At 43.1% G+C, this 25,874-nt stretch overlaps 1 protein-coding gene across 3 annotated transcripts in view; it reads left to right on the top strand.

The window, feature by feature from the left end:
- The window catches only part of atxn1a (ataxin 1a), an 84,499-nt gene extending 58,845 nt beyond the window's left edge, over window positions 1-25,654 (top strand). The window contains exons 1-3 of one of the 3 annotated variants that reach the window (XM_068728455.1): window positions 7,226-7,390; window positions 13,675-16,043; window positions 18,293-25,654. In XM_068728455.1, coding sequence (XP_068584556.1) covers window positions 14,202-16,043; window positions 18,293-18,892 — 2,442 coding nt within the window. In that variant the 5' untranslated portion in view covers window positions 7,226-7,390; window positions 13,675-14,201 and the 3' untranslated portion in view covers window positions 18,893-25,654. Of the gene's footprint in view, window positions 1-2,000; window positions 2,328-7,225; window positions 7,391-13,674; window positions 16,044-18,292 lie in introns of those variants that run through there. The other 2 variants (XM_068728454.1, XR_011104955.1) reach the window with 2 other exon arrangements.
- Window positions 25,655-25,874: the final 220 nt, after the last annotated feature.

The raw sequence follows: 25,874 nt of genomic DNA, 5'->3' as shown, positions 1-25,874 counted from the left end.
AACTACTGAAAATAATGATGTTGAAAGAAAGTCAAAGATCAGTGGGAAAAGTGAGACAAGCAATGCGAAGCGTGTGCAGTCGGTCTGTCTGCTCTCTTCTCGGCTCTCTCTGCAAACGCTCACTCAAATGAGCCGTGAGTGTACTTGAATATTTCAACAGCAGCCTCCACATGCCAACTGGTTTGTTAAATTAGGAGGCACTGGAAGGTGGATGGTAAAGCACAGACATACGGCTCAACTAGTTAGTCAAAGCATTTTGTATTCAAGATACAAATAATGACTCCAACCTGTTTCTACTTGGCACTTTTTTAGGTATATTTGACTTTTTCTAGATGTTCTAGTTTTCATATCGTTGTTATTTTAAATTATTTATTTATATTCAGTCACACAAATCTTTACCACAAAATGCTTGTCTATATTATGTGTTTTTACAAATATGATATTGTCCAATATATTGTTAAGAAAGTGCGTGTGCGTGTGTGTGTGTGTGTGCGCGCAGCATAGACGACATGTGAAGATGGACGACATGGCAGCTCCCCAAAAGTGAAACTAAAACATCTTGACCGCCCCCTGGTGGCTGGCTACAGTAGAGGTCATAAAGCCCGCCCCCTCAGTTAGTGGATTGGACATGCGCCAGATTTAAAAAAATCATCACGCTGATGTTTGTTCATTCTTTTGATAAATTTGACCTGAATGTGTTATTGATGCCATAAAAACAAGGTGTGAGGTCATGATTGACAGCGGAGATACTCTCTTGCTAACGAGCTGTGGCTGTGCTGTGCTTGTGATTGGTTTGCGTGATTGTGTGGGCGGGACCTCGATACTGTGGCTCCACCGTTTGATCAATACTGCACAGACTTTGGCTCCAAATACGGGCTGGGCGATATGCCCAAATTATTGTCACGATAGGTCACTTCATATCTTGATAACAATATGTATATCATGATATAGCGTGTTTTCTGAAAATTCAATAATTAATAATGAATATATGAAATTACCACAAGGTTTTGTATACTGTGAGTATTCTCTCAGTTAATCAAGAATTGAAGTGCAAAATGTTCCATGGTTGCATTGAAAGACAATAAATTATCATACTGAATTTATGAAATAACCGATGGGGTTTTTATTGTATAATATTGTTTGTATATATTGTATGTTTGTTTGTCCCTGCAGGTGTATTGTGAAGTTGTATACGTAGGGAAGAACCATCCATATTTTAGTCCCATTCATAAAGAAAAAATATAACAACGAGACCCTGACGTAATTGTTGCCACATAAAACATCCCTCGGCTAACAACACACACATTCATGCTTCACTCTGTAGAAATTGCCCAATTGGCTGGAGCCATTTTATGGGAGTCCGACAGCAATCAGCATGGCTATTCAACATGATTACATATGTTTTGATTGTATAGAGCGAGTGGACATTCTTATCAAAGACCATTGTTGTGTTCATCGGGCAGCTCTGGAGTGTGTTGTGATTGTGTTGTGTTGTGTTGTGTGTGCCTGGCTGTGGAATTTACTTGCCTGGATAATGGCCTCGGTGTGTACTGTGTGTGTTGGGTGGAGTCTCGGGGGTGTTGGATGTGTGTTTGTGTCGAGCAGAGAGGCCTTTGATGATTTGTGCGAGTCTGCGTGCTCAACTCGTACTGCTGTCTGTCTGACATTTTTATCCTTGTGCTTTTGAAAAGGCGGAACACATTATTCACAGACAAGGACACATGCTGAGCAGTCGCCCACCTCTCCTTCATCCACACAATGCCCGCTGACATGCCCATTCATGCCAATTAGTGCCAGTCTGCCTGCCTATGCCTTTTACAGCAGTTCACCTTCAGAGCACACAATAGTATGGCTCTCTGTCCTATATCTGGACACATGCAGGCACCATCAGGAAGTGTGTGTGTGTGTGTGTGTGTGTGTGTGTGTGTGTGTGTGTGCTGACAGGCAAATGAAGCAGCATTAGTCTACAGTCGTGTGTTCATTACCATTTGTCTCCACAGGCCGGCTGTGAAGGCTGTTTAACACCATCCTCCCTGCAGCCCCTCAAAGTCACACATCCCACACCTGTCAGCCTGTCCTCCACCTGACTTCAGCTAAGAAACGTTCACACTCACGCCATCTGATTGACTGCTTGTATTTCTCACCGTGTCCCACCCACGTGAGAAGATCATGGGAGTGCAAATATGAGGTGTGATTTAAAAAAAGAAAAAGAAGAAGAGGATTTACTTTGAATTAGCATTACATAAATGTAATGTGAATAGTGGATAATCATCATATTAATCTAAAATGAATACAACCGTTAGTTGCAGCTGTAGCTGAAACGCAAAAAGGGAATATCTTACTTTTCTTCACAAAAATAAGTGTACTATTAGAATCATGAAAATGACTCTACAATCACATGAAAATGTAACACATAATGGTTTTATATTTCATGTTTATTATCCAAATTTTACACAATTTCAAAATATTGAACTTTCAGTTTGATACAGATTTAAAAGACTTAAAATAACCTATGAAAAGCCAGATTAAGTTGATAAAGTAGCATGCTAGCTGAGGAGCCACATTCGCCCATCATATCTCACATCACACCCTTCGCCCTTTAAAGTCTTGAGGAGAAATATTTCCGTGTTCTTAATCACTAATTGAGCTGTTGTAGTTCATGCAATTTCTTCATATTTAATTTTTTTTAAAGTGAGTAACATTCTCCCTTAATACATGTGAGGGTCTTATGGTGTAAGAACAGACAAAGGAGTGATAGCTGTGTGGGTAGAGTGAATGAATGGATGGTGTAATGATGAATGGAGTTTGAATTAAATTGATCTGTCCCTTTTCTTTTGCTCCTCTTCTCTGTCTTTTCTCTTTTCCCTTTTTCTCCCTCTTCCCACATTTCTCTCCTACTTCCCTTTTATGCAGGAACACACATTCTCTGAACAGGATTACATACTGTATTGTCTTTGAAATAATGTTTGGGTGTTTATGTCTGCGCCTGCCCTTGAATGAGTTTGTTGGACTTTTGCCTGCATATTTGTGCGTCTGAATGTCGACGATGCGCGCCATTGTTTGTGTGCGTGGGTGTTTGTGAATACATGCATCGTACGTGTGTGAAAATGAAAGAGTGAGAGAGCATCAGTTCATGTTTGTGTGCGCGTCTGAATGCATATTTGTGCATGTGTGTGTGTGTGTGTGTGTGTGTGTGTGTGTACTCAGTAGGATTATACAGCAATAGAGGAGCTTAGCAGTGATTTGCCCATCCATTCCAGTCCCTCCCTAATCCTACACACACACACACACACACAAACATGCAGACTTCTTTGTGTGTGTGTGTGTGTGTGTGTGTGTGTGTGTGTGTGTGTGTGTGTGTGTGTGTGTGTGTGTGTGTGTGTGTGTGTGTGTGTGTGTGTGTAGCAGGGATCTAATAGTGTGTGTGGATTAGTAGGTTTGTGAATGGGATGTGGCTTGGGTTGAAGTAGCGCACTACACTGCCAGCAAATTAACACAGCCTGGCAGAGGGCTTGTGAGAGAGACAGAGAGGCGAAGTGAAAGATATTTGTGTGCAGGACTCGGAGGGCACTGTTAACATGATTACGTAATGATTACACAAGGTTATGAATGATAGATTATGAGGGAAACGTGGCCTCGATATGATTAAGGTGTGTAATAAAGCCGTGCCTTCGTAGAGCCATGACTCTCGCCGTGATCGTTCGTGTCTGCTCGGTATGCGACCATTAGACGGCTTTGCACCTGCTGTCTCTCTCTCACTCACACACACACACACACACACACACACACACACACACACACAGACACACACAGAGACACACACAGAGACAGATGGAAAGACACGGATAAACAAGAGAGCTGAGACTTTTCGCCGACAGAGACGAAGGAGGGATGGATGGGTGGTGTGTGTGAAGTTTGGCGGGGGCGACTGAGAAGAGCGGCAGAGTCGGTATTTTGAGTGTGAGAGGGAGAGCGAGCAGTCTGTGTTATGTGTGTATGTGTGAGTATATATAGAAGCTTTTCATCAGTTTCCTTAGTGACTGCCTCTGACTGAGACTGTGACAGAAGAAGAGAGAACAGCAGTATTTGCTGAGGGAGATTTCTTTTACCACACTTAACAGTAAATTGAATTCCTATTGAATGAGTTTTGATGTTATGAAGAAGCCGTTTCTTACATCTTGATTTAAGCTTTCATTTTTGGTTTATTGTGCCAGATGACGACACAAGTTGTTTTCATTTGATTTTCCCGGTTGTGGCTCAGCATAATGCAGCGTGTGTTTACTACAAGTACATCGTTTGAATATTTTTAATATGAAAAACAGAGTAGAGTTGGGATATCTGCATTAAAAACACAAGTTTCTAGAAAGACTAGAAACACACGTTTCCCATGATGTATTCAAGATCCAGCTGTGTAATAGAAACCTCAGTGATTTTGAGTAATGCTTATAAAATCCTAAAGTCATGAAGTAGAAATGTAAATAACGAGGAGGTGACGGGTTTATAAAGACATTTTTAAGCTATGGGGCAATAAAACATATAGAAGGAGTGGCACTCGATATTACCAAGTTATGAGCAAGTGGTGATATTCTAGACATTTAGTGATGGTCTGCAGATATTAACAGCCGAGAGGGGGGGTGAAGGATCTGGATATTTATGTGGGTCTAGAGTTTGAGTTTCGAGGTGGAGGGCAGAGTTTTTCAGAAGCGATGGAACGGCGTTGACGTGTGTCCACCTCGGCTGGACCGAGAATGTTTTAAAGACGGACCAGTTGAACAGAGACATTACAGAGACGTAACAAAAATCAACGTTCACAAAACAAATCCCTCATAACTGATTCTCTCTTTCTGCAACTTTGTGCTTGTTCTCCACCATTTCTCTCTCTCTCTCTCTCTCTCTCTCTCTCTCTCTCTCTCTCTCTCTCTCTCTCTCTCTCACTCTCTCTCTCACTGCTTTCACTTTTATGGCAGATTGTAAGCAAACCCACACAAATGAATTATGATTAAATGCCGAGAGGCTCCAATTAGCTGCCAAGGCAACGGAAACGACTGTGAAACAAATACTCAGTCTGGTCTGGTTTTCTCTCAGCCTCTTCTTCTTGGCTTTCTGTCTGTGTCTTCTTCTTATGTTTTTGTTCAGACTCTATCTCTATCCATTTCTTTTCTTTATGTCCTCTATGTCCTGTTTGCTTACTTTATGCTATAATTTAGATCATTTTCTTTTAAACTCAATAGTGATAATAAAGACAATGCTGTATTATTTAGTTTGCAATATATACAACTGGTTAATAAAAGAGCGACATCTTAATAATGTCAGGAAATCCAAAAAGTGCCCCTAAAACCATATTTTGTGAAGGATAAAACGTTTTTAAACAACTGCTAAACGGTCTAGTTTCAAAACAGGAAGGATATTTTGTGATTTGTGGGCACAACATTGTAGCAAATCAGGAACTGTATCTTTAACAACTAACAAAGAATGGACAGCATCTACAGAAAGTCAAACTGCCCCAACACAAAGACCAAGAAGAGAAGCAAACACACAAATGAAGTGGAAAAATGCATGTACAACATCATCGCTCTGAGTGCTTATCACCAAACAATGCCTTCCAAAAGAAAATTTAAAAAGTGCACAAAGGACTCTCAGATTACCACTTTTCAATCCTCTTATCCAGCTGAGCCTCTCCGGGTACAATTTGTTAGTTTTTTTTTAGTCCTCTTACCACATTAAAAGGAAACTTTGAAATGTCCACTGCCCTGCAGAAGTTAAACACTCCATGAATATCCAACTTTGAACACCAGGATTGAAATCAAGCTGACAGGAAGACCAACCAACACAAACAGGATGTGTTTTTCGTGCATGTTTAGACCCATAGAGTCCAGTGGGAATCCCTGCTGTTCTGCATGTGTGTGTGTGTGTGTGTGTGTGTGTGTGTGTGTAAACATCTTATGAGTGATTACTCTCTTATTCCCTTTGCGTGCTACATTGCTTAGCATTGAGGAGCACATTTCATCTATATATACTTCCAAATGGTCTTTTAACTAGGTCAGCTAACTAACTGTAATAGACTGCTGCATGCTGTCAGTGAGGCGATCAGTCGTGACATCTAGTGGTGGAAAGTAGGAAGTGCAGCCTTTTTGAAATCCGTGCACAACACTGTGTCTGCTAAAAGGGGAAAATAGATGATGTTGCTTTTGTAATTGATATATTTACCCGTATGTGTACATCTGTATTGATGACACACACAATTCTGAAACCAAATTGTTGTTTGGAAGAATATTAATTGATAATTGGTTAATATTTGTAATCAATAGAATGACAAACAATAAGAACTCTGGTTACAATTTTTCAAATGTGAGGATGAGCTGCTTCTTTTCTGTTTTCTTCTTCTTCTTCTTCTTTTTGTCATTTCAAGTTAAAGATCTGTTTTTTACATTATTGGTACTTCACCTTGGGCTCTTTGAAATTATGTTGGACAATTTTAACTATTGGTTCTCATTTTATAGGTCATAATTCATCAATACATGTAGAAAAATACTCAACAGATTATTCATAGTTTCAACCCCAGATACATGTATATTTGTTTGTGTACATGAGTTGTCCATGTGTGTCTTTCATGTACTCTCTCTCTCTCTCTCTCTCTCTCTCTCTCTCTCTCTCTCTCTCTCTCTCTCTCTCTCTCTCTCTCTTGTTCTATAATCTCTACTGCTTACTCCCTCCCTCCCTCCCTCTGCCCCTCTCACTGTAACAGCCTCCCACCCTCACTCTCTCCCTCTCTAGTCCTCTTTCGCTACTTGTAAGCGGTCTCTGGGCGTGCAGCCAGCTGGCGTGTGTGTGTTTTTTGAATGAATACCTGATGAAGTTGGCAGAGCGAACGGTGGGAGGGGCCCTGTGTGTTAGTGTGTGTGTGTGGGGCAGACAGTGTGAGAGCTCTGGCTCACATTCAGCCCCTTGCATAATACACGTTGGAGCTCTGCATGCGGGACTCCCTCCCTGTGGGCGTGTGCACGTGTGTGCTACCAATTTTGTTTGTGTATGTGATCACCTGAGTGCTGCGTATCAGTGGTAGTGAGGGGGAGCTTCCTGCCTCGTTGTCAAGATTTAGGCGAGGGGTGTGTGTGTGTGTGTGTGCGTGTGTGTGTGTGTGTGTATTTTTGGGGTGGGTGGGTGGGTGGGGGGGAGAGGTTGAGAAAGGCCGAGAGCAGTTTGTAGCACAAGTACACTGAATCTGCTTGGGATTTTCCGCTTGAGGGGGAGAGAGGGAGACGGAGAGGGAGACTCAGGGTGCTTTACAAGGGACACGGCAGAGCAGGAGGAGAGAGGAGTTCAGGGTGGAAAAGGAATGAGAGGGGGGAGAGAAGGCATGCTGCAGAAGTGGGCTACTCCTGCTCCCCTGGTAAGTACACTTCACACAGTTTTTGCGCTTGTTCTGAATGAAGTGTGTGTGTGTGTGTGTGTGTGTGTGTGAGTGTGTGTGTGAGTGTGTGTGTGTGTGTGTGTGTGTGTGTGTGTGTGTGTGGGAGCGAGAGAGAGAGTCAGTATATGCGTGTGTGTCCCGAAAGCTTGTCTTGTTGTATCACGGTATGTCATTTATAAGTGCGTACTGCGTCTGCCCTAGTTTTTCCTACAACCATCGACGCTTGTTTCTACCATTCGCTCGTGTTTCCCCTCCCTGATTCTCTTCTCTTCTCTTCTCTTCTCCTCTCTACACATTTCTCTCATTCCTTTCTTTCCATTTGGCTCTTTTCTTTCTCAGGCTCTCGCTGACTGTCTGTCTTTCTACCCATCCACCCCCACCACCCACCCACCCTCAGGGTTATTGAGGGGTGAGAAAGTGCAAGTCATGCAACGCTGCCTAAGTGTTTGTTTTCCGAAATAGACTCTCACAGTCATTTGTTTCTCTCCATCTCTTGTCTCTCTTTGTTTGTGTAACTCTTAACCACTCTCTCCCCTTCGCCCCCCCCCCCCCCCCCTCTTCTTCCCCTGCTTCTCTAACTCTCTGTCTCCATCTGTCAATGGCAGATCCTCCATTACTCCCTCACTATCGGACCGTACTCCTGTGTGTATGTATGTATGTATGTGTGTGTTTGTTGTTGTTTGTGTGTAATCACTAGCAGACAGTGACAGGGAATAAAGTGGCAGCCTTGTCAGAGTTCCCAGTCTGGCAAGGGTCCCTGCACTGTGCACGCACATGAACGCACATATGCTGACACACACACACACACACACACACACACACACACACACACACATTGATGAAAAACTACACGGCAAAAAAGCTGCAGAGAGACATAGAGGAAGAAGTAGAGAGTGAGAGAGAAGTATAAGCCTGAAGCACCACTGTACTTTCCAGCTGAACTATATTTAGCTGTGAGATGACACTTCACATTGGACTTATCCCTTTGATCACAATTATGATTATGACTGGGCAATCAGGCGCACACACACACACACACACACACACACACTCAAATGCAGCAGACATTTAGACCATGCATTTAGACCATCAGCTTTTATATTACTGTAGCATTTATCTAAATGCTTTCGCAGACAAAATAGTGACATGTAAGTTGGCAAAACAAATTAAATAGTTCTTTATAATTCTCTTATCATATTCTGAGATAAGAGAATAAGCAAACATTCACTGTGTGGTTTGCATGTTGTGATGTATCCCTCAAGCTTAGCCTGCGACACCTCAACAACAAGCAAAAAAAAAGAAAAGAAACCTTTCCAGGTCCTCCACCCCACTCTGGGCCCCCAGCTCCACTCCGGCTCACTGTAATTGTTACTACTGAACCATTCTTAAAGTAAGGAAATACATTGTTTATGGACCGGACATACCTGTATGTAATTATAAATCATGCTGTTGATGCTAACAACTGAAGCTTAATGGCAGCAGAGTTGATAGCATCAACAAAACAAGGGTTTAACACTGCATCTTTAAAAATAAAAGTGTAATGTCATTTTTTGTAATTTACATAACTTGTATGTGATTCAATAATAATGTTGCACACCATCCTGTGTGTGTTCTGTATAGAGGCCTATGGGTAGATACAATACATTCTTTAAATGTATGAACTGTTGAAGACCATTGCACACATTTAGTGCAGAGAAACATATAACTTTGAACCCAAAATGTATCTATTAGATTTTTCATTTATTGGCTGTTCCGTGAAGTTTAGGAAGGATATCAGCTGCTTAGCGATGTACTGTAGAACTTTGAAACCCAATGTTTGTGTCTTTGAGTGTCTGATGCTGCTGTAAACATTTGGTAATGGTTGTAAATGACCATAGTAACAGTACTGCTGGCCATTAAAGGCAAAGCACCCCATTACCGCTTGAGTTGTAGAAGGTTTTATGAATTATAAAATGTCATACAGGTTAAATGCATCAATTAGAGAGTATGGTTCAGTGTGTGAGTACTTTACAATTCATCCAGTCATACATTGTGTGTGTGTGTGTGTGTGTGTGTGTGTGTTTGAGTGTGAAGGAAAGAAACCTGAGAACCTCCACTTTTTTGACCGTAGAAGGACAATAGTATAGTGCATGAGTGAACGATTCAGGTTACTGACTCACATGCACACACAGACTTTGGTTAGGTGGATCATTGTGCTTGTAAATGTGTGTGTGTGTGTGTGTGTGTGTGTGTGTGTGTGTGTGTGTGTGTGTGTGTGTGTGTGTGTGTGTGTGTGTGTGTGTGTGTGTGTGTGTGTGTGTGCGTGCGTGCGTGCGTGCGTGCGTGTGAGAAAGAGAGAGAGAGAGAGAGATAGAGACAGAGACTGAAGCACATGGAGGACAGATGGCTTGGGTTACAGGTCATCTGATATCAACAGACAAATTCACACACACACACATACACACACACAGGCGCAAACTCAGCAAGATTCATGTGACATAGCTTTTCAGTGAATCAGTGTTTGAGTGTCAGTTTCAGTGAAGCAATACTCTCTCTTTTTTTGCAATGTAGGTCAGTTGAGCTCGCCTCTCCTTCTCTCCTCATGTCTCTCTCATGCGTCCCAAGCCTTTCCCCACTCCATGCCCCTTTCCTGCCTCTCCGTATCCCTCCATCCAATCCCTTTTGCCGATCCTCCTCAGACTCTGCCTTCATTAATTGCTGCTGTAGTTTGTTTTTTTTTGTTCAAAATAGTAACGTTTCACACCCTGCATGTTGGAAGGGTTAATGAGGAGGGAAAATAGCCCTCAGCGAGCTGAGGAGTTTACAGTGAGATTGAGTCTTTTTTCTTTGAGTTCACAACTTCTTCTCCCTCACTTTTTCTCACAGTCTTTCTCTCTAATGCTGCAGGGAAGCTTACAAATGTAGTTCTTGCCCCAGGATTATGGTGTGTGTTTGTCTGTATCTGACCCTCTGCTCCTGCAGGAATTTAGTTGAAGCTGTTCTAATCAATATTTTCATATTGATAATGAATAAAAAGACATATATATATATATATATATATATATATATATATATATATATATATATATAAACAGATGTCAGCAAACAAGTTTGACATATTAACTTCATACAATAAAAATATGTTGTATTGTTTGCTGTTTGTTTTTGCTGCCCCCACATGGCGAAATATCAGTTAATGCACATTTAAGTTAATATTTTCTTATATTGAATAATTTGAAGTTCTACTTGTAAAACAAACCACTTATATTGAAGTAGGAGTAGTAGTTTACGCCCTGTCTGTTGCAATCACAGTCTTGCTTATAGCAATCCATGCTTATTACACGCACTGTGTGAAACAGCAGCTCCATAATACATCTCATTATACAATGCACACAATGTTTCTCCTGTAATTCTCATAAACCTTTTTCACATAGCAGAGTGAACTGTCAGCTCGAACGTGCCTCGCTCTGAAGATAAAAGCATCCATAGATGGCAGCAGGAACAGATCGGCGGCTGGATGTACACACACTGTCAGTGTTTGATGTGACAGCTGATATGAAATGTCTCTGATCTCAGAGCTCTCAGACACATAATATTCCTCTTATCGCAAAGTTTTAATACAAGCAACAGCTTGTGGAATACGACTTTGGCTTATCTATCTATACCGACTGTATTTTATGACACAACAGTACGTTGAATGAGTTGCCGCACAGGAGACAAGCAGAAGATTAATGTGAGAGGATGCCAAGAGAGAAGCAGCAAAGACATTGAGGGACGATTAACAACGTAAAACCATTAGATTGGAAGAACGATAATTGAGAATGCAGTTATGAAGAATGAGAGGTGGGCAGGCTGAGGCAGGAGAGGAGTCGAAAGGAGGCAGAGTGAAGGAGGGAGATGTAGTGTTAAGGACATATCAGTGCTATAAGCTCACCAATCAACAGCACCTCTCAACACACCTCTGAGTCATGCCTGCTTGATTGAACAGATGGTGCGTGCCTGAGAAAATGTGTGTGTGTGTGCGTATGCTCACTACCTTAAAACAAAGAATGTGTGTTCTTGTGCTGTATGTGCATGTAAATTTGCATGTGTGTTTACTCCAACGCCTGTGTTATAGTAGCAATGCAACACTTCTTAAATCACAGGAATCTGCATGAGATGCAAAATGTCCCCCGTCCTACAGAATACACACACACACACACACACACACACACACACACACACACACACACACACACACACACACACACACACACACACACAGTGGGTACAATTGGTGTCCCTCGCTGGGATAAGCAAACAAGCCTTTTGATGTCTCAGAGGTGTTGACCCATTCATTCTGGTTGAAAGATTAAATCTGTTGTGGCTTGGCAGCTGCAGAGATCAGATAATCGGAGTCATCGCTAATACAAGAGACCATGTTATGTGGTCTAACATTACATTCTGTGATGTTATCAGACCAGCTACATGAATGGCTGCCTACAGATTGCCAGTGTTTCCAAATGCACAATAATAAATGCCCTTAATCCACTGTTATGTCAAGGATGGATGACAAACTAAACACAACTACATTTTATAAGAACATGTATGGTGTCACTGGTGTTTCTTCTCTAAGTAATAGCATGACATTCACATTTTTCAGTCCATCAGTTTCTTCTTCATGGCCTTTGGAAGTCTTTGCAGATAGTTCACAATAGAAACTGTAGGCTGGATTTCACATGTTGTAGAAATCCTTTACAAACATTTACTATCATATGTTTATTTACTTATTGCAGTAATGCTCGTGTATTTCTGTAAGTTTATTTCACAGTTGCATGAAACACCCTCTGCCTGTTGACAACGTGAACTCACTGACTTTGCAAACTCTTAATGAGACAAATCTTGTATTGCTAGCTGGGCATTTCTAGTGCAAGTTTGTCGTGTGTCAGTCAAACTGATACTCTGCTCACTATCAAGTGTGTGTGTCTTTCAGTTGGACAGTGTATGTGCACTAGTGGGTGAAAGAAAGTGTGTCTTTGTGTGTGAACTTGAGCTGTGTGTCAGGAAAAGAACATGTGTCAGCATAATTGAATATGCCCAGGTCTCAGTGTTTGAGTAAGCAAGATGGTGTGTCGCTAGATGTGTGTGTGTGTGTGTGTGTGTGTGTGTGTGTGTGTGTGTGTGTGTGTGTGTGTGTGTGTGTGTGTGTGTGTGTGTGTGTGTGTGTGTGTGTGTGTGTGTGTGGGGGAGTGTGCTCGAAATGCTTCTACATTATTTATGAGATTCACACCAAGCTTTCCGTCTTTTACAGCAGGGGGTCCTTGCTAACAGATGGCGGTACACACTCACACATTCTTTATTGAGTACAGCACATGCTTGTTATCAGATGTCCAAGTACAGCAGGTGCTGGAAACTTTTTGAAATAGTTTTGATGATTATTATTATTGTTATTATTAATAGGAGTGCAAGCTTCTAGAAACCCATGACAAACTGCTTGGATTGTTATCGTTTTTTATTCTGCTCAACCACTGTTGAGGCAATAAAAACCAATCAACCACCTGTTGGCGACTTTTACAATGCACTCTACAGACACAAGGCATGTCTTCCTTGTAGCCATTTTCATTTCTTTTTAAAGTCATTGGTTGACTTGCTGCATTTCTTGTTGCAGCGCATCGTTTTGTCACGGCCACTTTTTCATCCTTCAGATCAATTTAGTTTACTCGAAACAGTCCTTGGCATTTTGTTTGCACCCTGAATTTCTTGTCACAGAGCATCCTGGCATTAGTCCGTGGCTTCATTTTAGATTTTGGAGCTTGTTTGTTGAGCTCCTGAGTTTGTTGATGCAGGCCGTCATTTTGTTGGCTCATGGCCTGTTTGTCGACCTTCATCACAGTAAAGATGTCGCTCAACAGTTTCTCTTGAGCCGTTTGTTTTGCTCCTGAATTTCTTGGTGCAGCGCCTAATTTTGCTGCTACGTGGTGACAACAACCTCAACAAAATGTGTTGTTATTCATTTTCATGGTCTGTTTGCTGGATCATGTGTCTCTCTCCCTGTCCTTGAATTGAATGTACACCCACTTTAAAAAAAAAAAAGAATGACGCAGTGCATTTCAGTATGTCAGCTTTTTTCATTCTCATTGAAAAACAATTAGCTTATGCACTTGTGCAGTGTTAGATGTTAGGAATTTCGAGGATCATTGTGATTGCTGTTTAGGTTGAAAAACAAATTGCACTGTATTTAACTATTCATCTGTTTGAGAACCACGGCGTCATCCTAACAGTCTTCCTATCTCTCTCTTCCACAGGATTGTGCTGGGTGTGGGCAGGCTTGCTTTTACAAGGAAATGATTCCGCATGAAGTGCGACGCACTCGGCCCCCCGTCGTCCTCGGCGGCAGCAGCAGCAGCAGGCGTGACGACGTGACTCTTTCCACTATCACACTGAGCTCACCCTCCAGCCACTAAAGACCTCTGGACCAAACAGACCGCCCTGCCCTCCCCTCTCACCACCCCTCAATATCTTCATCTCCATCTTTAATCCTTGCCCGCCCGCTTGTTATGGTCTGAATTTTCTTTGTTATCAAGAAAAGCCCCAATAATCAACGGCCTTGGGTGAACCGAGTAGAGAGGGAAAGAGAGACAAGATTGGGGAAGATAATTTCGAGCTAATTAAAGCGAGACAAGGGACGGATCAAAAGTGAGAAAACGAGACAGGAAAGTGAAATTAAAAGTCAGAGACAGAAAGAACAAAAAAGAGAGAAAAAAGCTATAGAAGGCCAAAGGTTAAGGAACAATAACGCAAGTACAGTTGAGGGACGTGAGGCAAAGTCAGCATGAAGTCCAACCAGGAACGCAGTAATGAATGTCTGCCCCCAAAGAAGAGGGAGCTCCCCTCAAGCACATTATCATCCGACAATCGCTCATATAGCATCCCACCTGCCAGTGACAGCCAGCGCACTGAGAACATGGCCTGGCTGGCCAGTGTGGCCGGTGGGAATGAGAGTGCCGTAGGCGGACACCGTAGCTCCAGTCACTCAGATGGCCTCCAGAATAAATCCCTCTTCTCCACGTCAGACTCGTCATCCTCCTCTTCGTCACTGAGGCTAGTCTCGTCTCTTCCTGCAGTGTATACGTCGCCCCTGTCACAGTCCACTGTTGGAGGAACTGTACACTACGCCCAACTGCCTCCCAACCTGCAGTTTATAGCCTCACCCTACACTGCCCCGTACGCTGGCTACATCTCCCCTCAACTGCTCCCCCCTCCTCCCCCACCTCCCCCCCTCTCCTCCTCTTTGGCCGCACAGAGACACTCGCACGCAGAGACCGTCTCTGCTCCGTCGCATGCCTCCAAGCATGACCACCAGAGAGCGTCCACGGGGCGTACCTCCATGCCTCCACCTTCGACAGACCACGCCCCTCACTATGTTCAAATGTCAACCTCAACACGGACTGTGCCGTCACCTCATTACCAAGGAGGAGTTCACCTTCCTCCCCAGTCACTGCACCCCCACCACACTTTGGGACATGGGATGTCCCACCTTGTGGTGCAGTATACGGACGGACCCACTAGGAAAGAGGACGGTGGCTCCAGAACCAGAGAGCTCCACAATGGAGAGCTGGAAAGGGGTCGGCGGTATGGAGCGTCCCCCGAGTCCGGCCTGTCTAAGCCAGGGGGCAAATCTCGGGATGCCACTTCGTCTTTGTCCTCCTACGAGGCCCGCCAGCTGGTTCTGCATTCAGACTACTCTGCTCACGATCCCTCAGGGCTGAGAACGTCTTTCATGCTAATGCCCAACAGCCACGGGGACCACCAGCTGGTGCCACCCAGACCCGAGAAGCTGACGACCTCTGCCTCTGCACACCTAGAGAAAGGTGGCATCATCCTGGGCAAGCCTGTCAATCGCACACCCTCCTCCTCCAACACCACCTCCTCCTCTTTCACGTTTCCACCCCCATTAAGTGTGGACAGCCTGAAAGCTGCTGTCAGCACACTGTCGCCCCAGACCGTCATCCAGACCACCCACAGCGCTACCGAGTCACTGTCAATGGGGCTCCCCTCCACCATTTACCCTCAGCCGCCTATCATTGGCTACATTGCAGGGGGCAGTGGGAGCCAGCATGCGCCAATCAGCTACCACACCGGCCTACAGCAACACTTACTCATTCCTGGCGCCCAACCGGTAATTATCCCCGTCAGTGGAGGTGGAGTCACCACATTGGAACCGGTAACCTCCCACGTAACATCATCCACCCAAGCCGCACCGTTCCCTACCACACTCCCACATACATACATCGCTGCCCCCAAAGGAGAAACTCTAGAGCCCTCCAGTGCCTCGTATCTCCAGACCACTTCAGGTGCGGTGGTCCAAGCCCATCTTCATCTCCCCATTATTTCCGCTCCGCCGGGGCTGGTCGCTCCTTCTGCTCCTCATCCCTCATCCAGCACGGTGGTGCCCCCCTCCCTCCCCCCATATTTCATCAAGGGCTCCATCATCCAGCTGGCCGACGGGGAGCTGAAACGCGTGGAGGACCTGAAGACGGAGGACTTCATCCAGAGTGCTGAGATCAGCAGCGAGCTGAAGATCGACTCGTCCACAGTGGAGCGCATTGAAGGGAGCCACACCTCACCCAACTTTGCTGTTGTTCAGTTCTCTGTTGGTGAGCACCGTGCACAGGTGAGAGACAAGTAGTAGCATTTGTTAAAGGATTAGTTTGACATTTTGGTAAATACACTTTTTCACTCTCTCATGAGAGTGCATTAGCTATTGAACTATAGCCAGGAGTCATCTAGCTTAGCTTAGCATAAACAGCAGAGCTACTAGCACCGCTAAAGCTCTCTAATTATCAACATTTAATCTTGTTTGTTCAATGTGTACACAAATGGAAACCCCTGAAGAAACACATTTTGTTTGTGTACAGATCAATGACACAACATGTTATTTCTTAGGCTTCAGCGGTGCTAGTAGCAATATATTTCACAACTTTGGAGTCAAGCTCTTTCCCCTTGCTTCCAGTCCTTATGCTAAGCTAAGCTAAGCAGCTCTCAGTGCTGTCCCCATTGTTAATGCACAAAAATGAGATTGATATTGCTCTTCTCATCTAACTCTCTGCAAGAAAGTGAAACTATTCGTTTAACGCTTGTTCTTGGTGTGATTTTACATGATAACGGTTTATGATGTCATTAGAGCACTAAAACCTAATGTCAATTTAAATGCTCAGTCGAACAACAACTGATTTGATTAATCGTTCAGCTCCTCTATCAAGCCCTCTACTGGTGTTTTTATGTGAAGTTCGGTAGATTGCCGAGCTAATCATCCCAGTTGCAGTTTGCATCTGTGAGTGTGAGAAACGACTTCTGTAAGAAGTCTTTTATGCATACACTTAGCTGGTGTTGTAAATGTTGAATGACAAGTGTTGAGCTGCTCCCTTATTTATGACTCTATTACGGTGAATCTCACAGGACTCTGCTATTCCCTTTGTAATGAGGTTCAAATGCACTGTGATGGCAGTCATGTAACAAACATGTTCTGATTATGAGCTTTAGAGAAGTTCAAAGAGTTGAGTGTTGGAATCAACTCACATATTCAGCGAAGGCAGAATGCGCTGATAGAATATCACATTTCTGCTGCTACATGTAATACTCTACTGTAGTTCGATATAGGTCACAAAAAACTTGTATAACTTCGATCTCTCAATAATCTCTTAACATCTCATACTACGCCTCGATGTATCTTTCTATTTTCTGTCTCTGGTTTTACCCAACTCCTTCAAACACACACAAACACACACACATGCACCCTTCTCACTGTCTTTGAGGGTGTCCGTTAGAGCCAGTTAATCTATTTCATCTGTCCAGGCTGTGACTCGTCCACCCACACAGCACATCTCTAACCGCCCCCGGCTGCTCTTTGATACTGTATCCCACAAAAGAGCTGACAATCTTTCAAAGACTTGTCTTTCTTTCTTTCACTCCATCAGTGACTCTCCTTACTTTTTTTTTTCCTGAGAGGTGGTAGCAGCTTAAGTCAAAAATTATATAATACAGCAGGGAAAAAAAACATTGCCTGTCGTTTGCTTTGAGAGGGTGTTTGATACATCTTACGCTTGTATCGTTCTTGACATTGTTCTCTTTCACATTCACTTCCTCACTCCTCCTCTTGTTCAAAACACCCTCCCTCTGTAAACTCGCCTTTTCATCTCCATCTCAGTAACTTCCTCCACTCCCACCTTCTCATTCTCTCTACTATATTTCAGATCTTCCTCCGCTTCATCCTCTTTCTCCTCAGGTATATTTTCTCTCTCTCGCTACCCATCATGCCTCAAAGCCTCCTCTGCTTCTATCTGTCATCTCTTCACTCTGTCACACATACAAATGATAATGCAGAGCTTATCAGTGCTAAAGCTACAGAGCTCAATGCAGAGCTCAAATTTTGTGTAATGGACCAAAAGGCTTGAAATATGTTGCCCCTTTGGTCACCAAGCCTTTCTCCCTTGTGAATGTTTGTATTTATTTTTTCTACTGTTAAACCAACAATATCCAGATGTGCCTCTAACACACTAATCAGTTATTACATAATTGCCTTGCTGATCTTAAGGACAGCTTGTCCCAGTTGTTCTTTCATTCAGCTAATTTTAGACAAAACTGAAGTCCCTGGCGTTTTCAACAAGCAACCATCCCTCTATTCTTGTCTGTAAAAACCAAAAGTGATACTAGTTGGTGGATTGTTACTGTCCACCAAATCCATACAGTGCAGATGAGAGTTTTTGAGTGTTGGCTGAATTTAAATTTGGTTGTTGCTTATTTTGTCATATCAACACTATGGATTCGAAACCAAGTTTGTAGGTGCTTTAAAGCACAGAAAAAGGGTTTGTATTGAAGTGTCTCTGTGTTGATGTTTCTTCCCTCTCATTCGCTCTCCTCCAGGTGAGTGTGGAAGTCTTGGTGGAGTATCCCTTCTTTGTCTTCGGCCAAGGCTGGTCTTCATGCTGCCCAGACCGGACCACCCAGCTTCTGGAGTTGCCCTGCACCAAACTCTCTGTGGGCGACGTTTGTATTTCACTCACCCTCAAGAACCTGAGGAACGGATCTCTGAAGAAGACTCAGCCCCTGGAGCTGGCCACCCCTGCCTCCGTCCCAGCCTCCAGCCACGGGCACCTCAAACCCCCCAGAGCTGTCTCAGACGCTCCCCAAAGCTGCAGCGGAGGAGGCTCCAGGCACAGCGAGCGGGAGAACGGCATTAGCCAGCGAGGGAAGGGTGGGAACGGGAGTGGAGGGGGCACCAATGTTGTGAATGGGGATCTCACGTTTGGGGAAAGAGGGTCCGTTTCTAAAGGTCAGGTTGCCAGTGGCGCAGAAGCTGGCGCCAGTAAGCCATCAGGGCGCAGGAAGCGAAGATGGTCCGCTCCGGAAGGGCGAAAAGTAGACAAGTCAGAGGAGGAGCCGCCCTTGACCCTGCCCAAACCTTCCTTCATCCCTTACGAGGTGAAAGTCAGCATCGAGGGACGGTCAAATATTGGCAATTGAAGGCTAGCAGGACTGTTAAATAACCATTGGGATTCTACAAAAAAACAAAACATAAAAGGATTCTACAAAAAAACATGAATGCCCACATTAATGTTTCATTTGTCTTGGTTTAAAAGTTTAGTTTTCTGCTTTTATTTTTCTATCTTGAATACTGTACTGTAGAGGCAAATTTACCCTACATGGTATCACCTTACATTAAGTCCATATAGTTAATAATGTAACACTTTTTTTTTAGAGATGGATTTGATATCACACATGCAATCAATGCCGTTTTGGTGGTTTTCATGAGATGACTTATGGTGAGGGATTTGTGAGGCGTGCTAGATGTTTATGGATGGCTGTGTGGCACACAGGAGCAATGCTTGATGGCTCTTTTTGGCTGGCTATACATTACACATAATGTAGATTTCAAATTGAATATGCTCACAGTTTGCCTCTTGTAAGCAATTTACTCCCTGTGCGCTGCTATTGAGGCTGCCGAAAACACTTTCCTGCCACCTCCTTGCCGCGCCGCTGGTTTTACACTTGGCCACAGGAGTGACATAATGCCAGATGATCCAGAGCATGAAGGATTTGTGGGGGGTTTTATTTTCTAAATCAGAGTTTATGGCAGTTGGAAAAACACCATTCTCCATGTCTTGAGTATAAACAAACCACGTGTTATTCACGGTGTCATCAGAGTGTGCCAGACCTGACCAGTGATGTCATCAGGCGGTGCCAGTGTGCCACACAAGAGAGAGGGAACAACATTTACTCTGCTCAGTGTGACGAAGGTGGAGCCTTTATTTTCATCTTGAGCATTTTTGTTTTTGTTTTCATAAAGCCCTCGTCTTCTATCTCACCAGATAGTTCTTTTCAAATGATTGTCAAAAAACCTTAATCAGGGGTCATTTAGTCCTAGATTGAATCTAGGTGGGTCAATGTTAATGTATAAATGTGAGATACCCTAACCTAATACATACAAGTGCAAACACACTGGGTTGGCAAACTTCAATTTAAGAATGTGTTAAGAGGAAGACTGCATACAATCCTCATTGTCTTTTGATGAATTACTTTATATTTCTTTATGGAGAAAGGCTGTGCAAGAGGAACCGAGAGAATCTGCATGTCAGCTCTGAGAGGGTCAGGACGTTTCAAAGCACTTAACAGACCTGTCACACTCGCCATACAGCCGACAATTCTTTTGTTGTCTCTTTATTTTACGCAGTACTGTATGTTTTTAGATTTTTTTTATTAAGACAAGGGTAGAAAGTAGCAACAGCACTTTGTAAAGGTGAAGCTTTTGGAAAAGTGAAGGGGTGGTTTGGTAAAATTGGGAGCGCTTGTGCCATTGGATCACAAAGAAAGGGATGATTGTGACAAGTTTTGGAGAAAATAAATCCAGTCGGTAGGTTAGGTTAGTTAGGTTAGAGGAACATTTATGGTGACAAAAGGAATTAGGAAGATGATGGTTTTCAGCATGTGAGCTTGTACAGTATTGGAATGTGTTTTGAAAGTTTGGGATCCGGCAAAAGGATCAACAAGGAACAGGCTTTTGAAATATCCCAATGATTCTGTACTAGACTGAGAGCATCGATTAGAAGCTCACGCCACAGAATTTTGAAGGGTGTCATATATTTGTAATGTGTGTGCTAGAGTGTGCATGATGCTGGTCTGTCTGTCTCCACACACACACACACACACACACACACACACACACATGCTTACACAAACATAAAAGAGTACAGACCATCCCTAAGACTCAAAGACCTATAATATGTACTGTATTCAGATGAATGCAGATGCTTTGTGGTGCATATTGTCCCTACTGCAAAGACACTAGTTGACTGACATTGGATTAACACACACCGCTAACAGCACAGAGTGCTCTGTGAGTGTGTGTGTGTGTGTGTGTGTGTGTGTGTGTGTGTGTGTGTGTTTGTGAGAGTGTGGGTTAGTGTATGATTGTATGTATACTGTGTATAGGAGCAGGTTATACTCATTTGATATATAATCGATGCTAAATGTCCAGGGTTTCTACTTGGAGTCGTACTTAATAGAATCTTGCAATTTGCACATCAGGAGGAGGGAGAAGGGCGGAGACATGATTTCGAACCGCTCTGTCCTGAAACGAGCCCTAGACCACGCGACACACTGGAGGAGACCAGGGTTGTTGTTCTTCAACAGGCACTTGACACATTGTAGAGGAAAAGTTTCTACATCAACACAGTTAAAATTACATTTGAGTTTTTACGAACATAACCGTAGCTGTAAAACTGCATTTTAACACGTGCCTGCCTACTGAATTTAAAAGAAATGCCATGTAGTGTATCTGAAGGAAGATTTGGACTTTTTTTTTTTTGGTCCACTGTTCCTGCTGTTGAAACCAGGGTGCAGGGGCTAGGGTCCAGTTTTGAACACAGACTGTGCTTTCAGCGAGCTGAAACCCTATTTTGCTAAGTTACCTCAACGGATATGCCTGCTTGGTTGGCCCGACATTTAGAGCTTTGTCAGAAGTTGAACACCCTCACAGACTCTTTCGTGTGAAAGCTCAAGTTCTGTTCTTTTTCTGAGCTTGGTTTTTGAAGTGTAATGTGAGGCGTGAACCACCTGATGATCCGCATACTGCATATAAAATGGTTTAGTCTTTATTTTTCCTCTAGCATCAGTGTAACTGAAATACAGGAATGCTTTCTTTTTCAATTTTGAAATATGATCAAAACAAAATGAAATTTGCTGTTTTTAATCCATCCGTGATGGCAGATAAACATGGTCTGGGATTTAATATGTTCTGGTCGTATGGTGCCATTCAACTTAAATGTTTCTCTCATGCTGCACTTAACAACATAGTAGGATTCGCCCAGAAGTTAGATCAACACATGCAGGTTGCTGGCCCAATAGTTGTTAAGGAGGTGGAGACGACGTGGCTTCCTGCAGGCGTATCCGTTGAGCTTTCTACTCAGCCTCTGTATTTAGGTGTCGTTATACTGCAAGAGAGGGTTTTTATTTGCCTCTAAGAAATGGATCAGTCGTATTCTCATCCCACTAAAAGTACAGGTTTAGCTGTGCAGGGCAACGCTTCAAGTGGTGGGAGTTAACCAGGGTGATGGCAGGATGGATGTGATGGATGGTGATGGTTAGTAAAAGAGTAGACCCCATATGAGATTTGAAAATGCTTTATTTTTTTATAATAAACAGGGTTTCTCAGATCAACAACACCACAGTAGTACATATTCAATTCTTCTTTTTCCTACTGAAACATCATGATCATTACTAGTAGAAATAGTAGCATGTGTGTGTGTGTGTGCGTGCATGTTTTGCAATCTGTGTGGCTGTTTTGTAAATGTACAGTAAATACATGTCACACACATGTACATGTTTTTTTGTCCAACCCCCTTCCCAACAAATACAAAAGCAGAACCAACAACATCTAAACAAACCTGTCAGCCACTCAGACCATCAAAACTTTTACTGTCAGGTTAGGAACATTTTTAGCCAAAGTCAAGTGATGCTGATGTTACTTTGGTTACTTTAGAAAGCAATAGTACAACAATATTCAGGCACTCTCTTTTTGTATGAGTGGAACACACACACACACACACACACACACACACACACACACACACACACACACACACACACACACACACACATATATACAGTCATTCCACTCAAATTCTCTGCAATAAAAGAATCATAATAATCGTCTCGCATTGCAAACCAAAACAACTCCTCCTTTCCTCCCTTAGAGAATATACAATCTTGCCATATACTGGAAAATGCACATAGAAGCTAATATACCTGAACACAACTCGCTTCAATTAGCACTATTCCCCTCATCATCTAAGTACATTTTTAAATCTTTAGAAATTGCAGTTGCAACACCAGTTGCTAGTTTTTCAGGGAAGTGTCTCATATATGCAGTATCTGACCCCCAAAACCTCCGACGTCCCCGACTGGTTGGAGTCATAAACTCTGTCGTCACGCTACAGGTGAGCATATGGTCACATGCACCTGAAGTAACCAGCAGACATTTTTGACTCCGCCACGACTCCCATAGTGACCTCGTTAACTTTGTTTCAGGTACCCAATCACAGCCAGCCAGCCTCACACCTCCTCCTGAGGCAAAGCAATCAATTAACCCTCAACAACCGATAGCTACCTTTCTGTGTGGCCTGGGCTGCCTGCTCCCCTCCTGACATCATCTTTTGATATTTGGTCTCTCTTTTCACTACGATCTTATAAGGATCATTGTGTTGATACTTCATAGGAAATGCATGCTTAGTAATAGACTATGAAACAAAGCAATCTGCAAATGCAGACCTGCTCTGAATGCAGTGGAGGGAACGGCGCATCGCAGCAAGGTTTCAACATTTTTTGAGGGTTTTCTTGTAGTTTTGATTTTTTCAAACAATCCCAAATTTAACCTTTTCATCCCCTTGAAATGTACCACAATGTGCAATACTTACATTTGTTCCCCCCCACCACTCTTTGCTGTGCCAAGTATATGTTTAAAGTCCTAACTCCAGTGTCTCGTCCATGTTAATGGCTTGTGTATTTTACTGTCTGTTGATGTGTGTGTCACATCTGTAAACGAGGATGTTTGTGAAGCGAAACAAACCCAATGGAGAGTTTTCCCTCTAACCTCTCTATCCCTTTTGTCCCTGTGGCCTTCCTAAATTTGAGTGTGTGTGAAAGATTGTGTCGTGTCTCCTTGGTGTGTGTGTGTGTGTGTGTGTGTGTGTGTGTGTGTGTGTGTGTGTGTGTGTGTGTGTGTGCGTGTGTGTGTGTGTGTGTGCGTGTGCGCACGCATCATGTGTCATGTGTGTGGTATGTGTGCTTATGTACACCTGGTGTTCAAATGTGTCCTGAGCAGGTTTGAGTGTGTGACACATTTGAGTGTGTGACACATTTGTGTGTGTGTGTGTGTGTGTGTGTGTGTGTGTGTGTGTGTGTGTGTGTGTGTGTGTGTGTGTGTGTAAGGGAGTGTTTCCTCCTCTATTTGTCTGTGAGATCATAGACCCTGACCCACAGAAAAAAAGAAACCTCATTGTTTAGTGGGGACCACTTTTTTTTTTTTTTTAGAAAAAGAAAAAAAAAGAAAATAAACAACCAACCAACAGAGATGCACATGTAAGTAGATGTAAAAGACTTGATAATATTTCAGCACTTTCTAATCCTAGGACGGGCTTGGTCTAACCCCTCTGTCTCAGACCGGTACCTTTCCTAGGGGTGACATTCATTCAAAACAGACAGAGAGAATGAGAACGAAAAAGGGGGTGAAAGAGGATGAAAAAGAGAGATGGCTCAGTTTAAGTTTTTGCACATCACCTTGCCGTAACCTTGTGTTCATCTGTCTGTGCTCCATCTCGCTTGGCGCTCGGCGCGTTCTTGGGTCCAACGGGCCGAGGTGTTAGGTGGTTCCTTGGTTCTTTTCTACTAGGAAAACCTTTTGTCATTGGAATGCATCCCTTCTTTTGTTGTGTTCGGGTTTGTTTGGAATCTTTCCCACCCTACGCCGACCAGGCTGTGCGGTTCAATAGGTTTTGTTCACATTTTGAGATCTAATTTGGACGTACTTGTAAGGAGTTCGGCACAGCTCGGTTTGGCCGTGCGGTGGGAAAACGGTGCGTACAAACCTCTGCATTTTTTATTTTGCATTATCTTTGGTGCAGAAGCTTTTTCTGTGTTTTTGGTCTCCTTGTAGCACTCAATATAATGTCAGGGGACTTAAAACTATGTAGAGAATGTGTCATTGTTGAGTTTTTACGACAAGCTTCCTCGCTTGAGGAACACTGCTAATGTCTTCTTTTTTTTTTAATTGGCTTCTTGCACAATTTTACAAATAAAATGAATGTTGGTGTGTGAGCTTTGACTTTTTTCGATCAGAAAAATAAGGCATGTGTGCTCTTTGTTTCTTGATGTTTGTACTTTAATTTTGCAAAAAGATGTGTTTTTGGCACTTTGTTGTGTTTTAAAGTGAACAGAATTCAATCAGGATTCCTTTTTTGTCCATTTTTTTTCTTTCTTTTTTTTTGTATGACGTCTCGTCAATGTCCATAGCGCTGGATAACCAACTCAGGCAGAAAGAAAAAAAAAACTTGTAGAGGCCCACTTAACAGTTTAGTTTCACCCCAATCAATTTACATAGTGGGCTGTTATAATATATGTAAATGTATTACATATTATTTGATATGATTAACAAATGTCATTATTGACAATTAACTATGAATTATTATTATGATATTATTTGTATTATGCTGGAGATGGCTTGGATTACTCTTTAGTGTACTGAACATCTTTGTTCCGCCTCTCTGTGCAAGGCGACACTTCAACAGGGGACAGGCTGTACTGTTCTTGACCTCTGACCCTGCCCACTGCCACGGAGGGGTGGGGGGGGGGGGTGGAGCTTATCTGTCAGCTGTGGCTCAGTTGATCCCCCCCCCTGTTCTGAACATTCAGCCCTGAGGCTAGCAACCAGTCTGTCTAGATGTCTCTCTGCTAACCTGTGACACCAAATACTGAACTGAAACTTTTTGGCCCATACGATGGTAGCAGAGAACTGGACATCAGCACAGACCCGCTCGGGCAGTCTGGCCTGCAGGGAGGCCGCAGCAGTTCCCAGCCAACTTGTCTGTACTATATTGTACTCACCAAGTCCCTGTGTCTCACTACCCCTTTCCTCTATAGCAATGGAGAAACCCTGTCGGTGTATGTATTGGACATCTGTACAAATGCACCTCTTTGAAAAAGAAAATGAAACCTTGACATATCTGGAATAAATGTGCATGTCGTGTCTTTATTTGAATACCAACGCCAACAAACACACCCACAACACCACAATTTTGATATACACAACACAAGCACTGCATTTAAAACTTTATCCGTCACAAGCCATGATGTTTTTCCTCTATTGGGTTGGCTTAGTGCTGAAATCGAGCAGAAAATACTCCCCTCTAGTGTACAGTAAGCTGCATGACAACTCCACTTCATGCAATGATAA

This window comes from Cebidichthys violaceus, unplaced genomic scaffold (assembly GCF_023349555.1).
Source record: "Cebidichthys violaceus isolate CVI_PGR_0920_01 unplaced genomic scaffold, fCebVio1.0.p SCAF_42, whole genome shotgun sequence".
Classification (NCBI taxonomy): Eukaryota; Metazoa; Chordata; class Actinopteri; order Perciformes; family Stichaeidae; genus Cebidichthys; species Cebidichthys violaceus.
The sequence above is the reverse complement of the archived record's forward strand: the minus strand, read 5'-3'. Positions and strand labels throughout refer to the sequence as shown.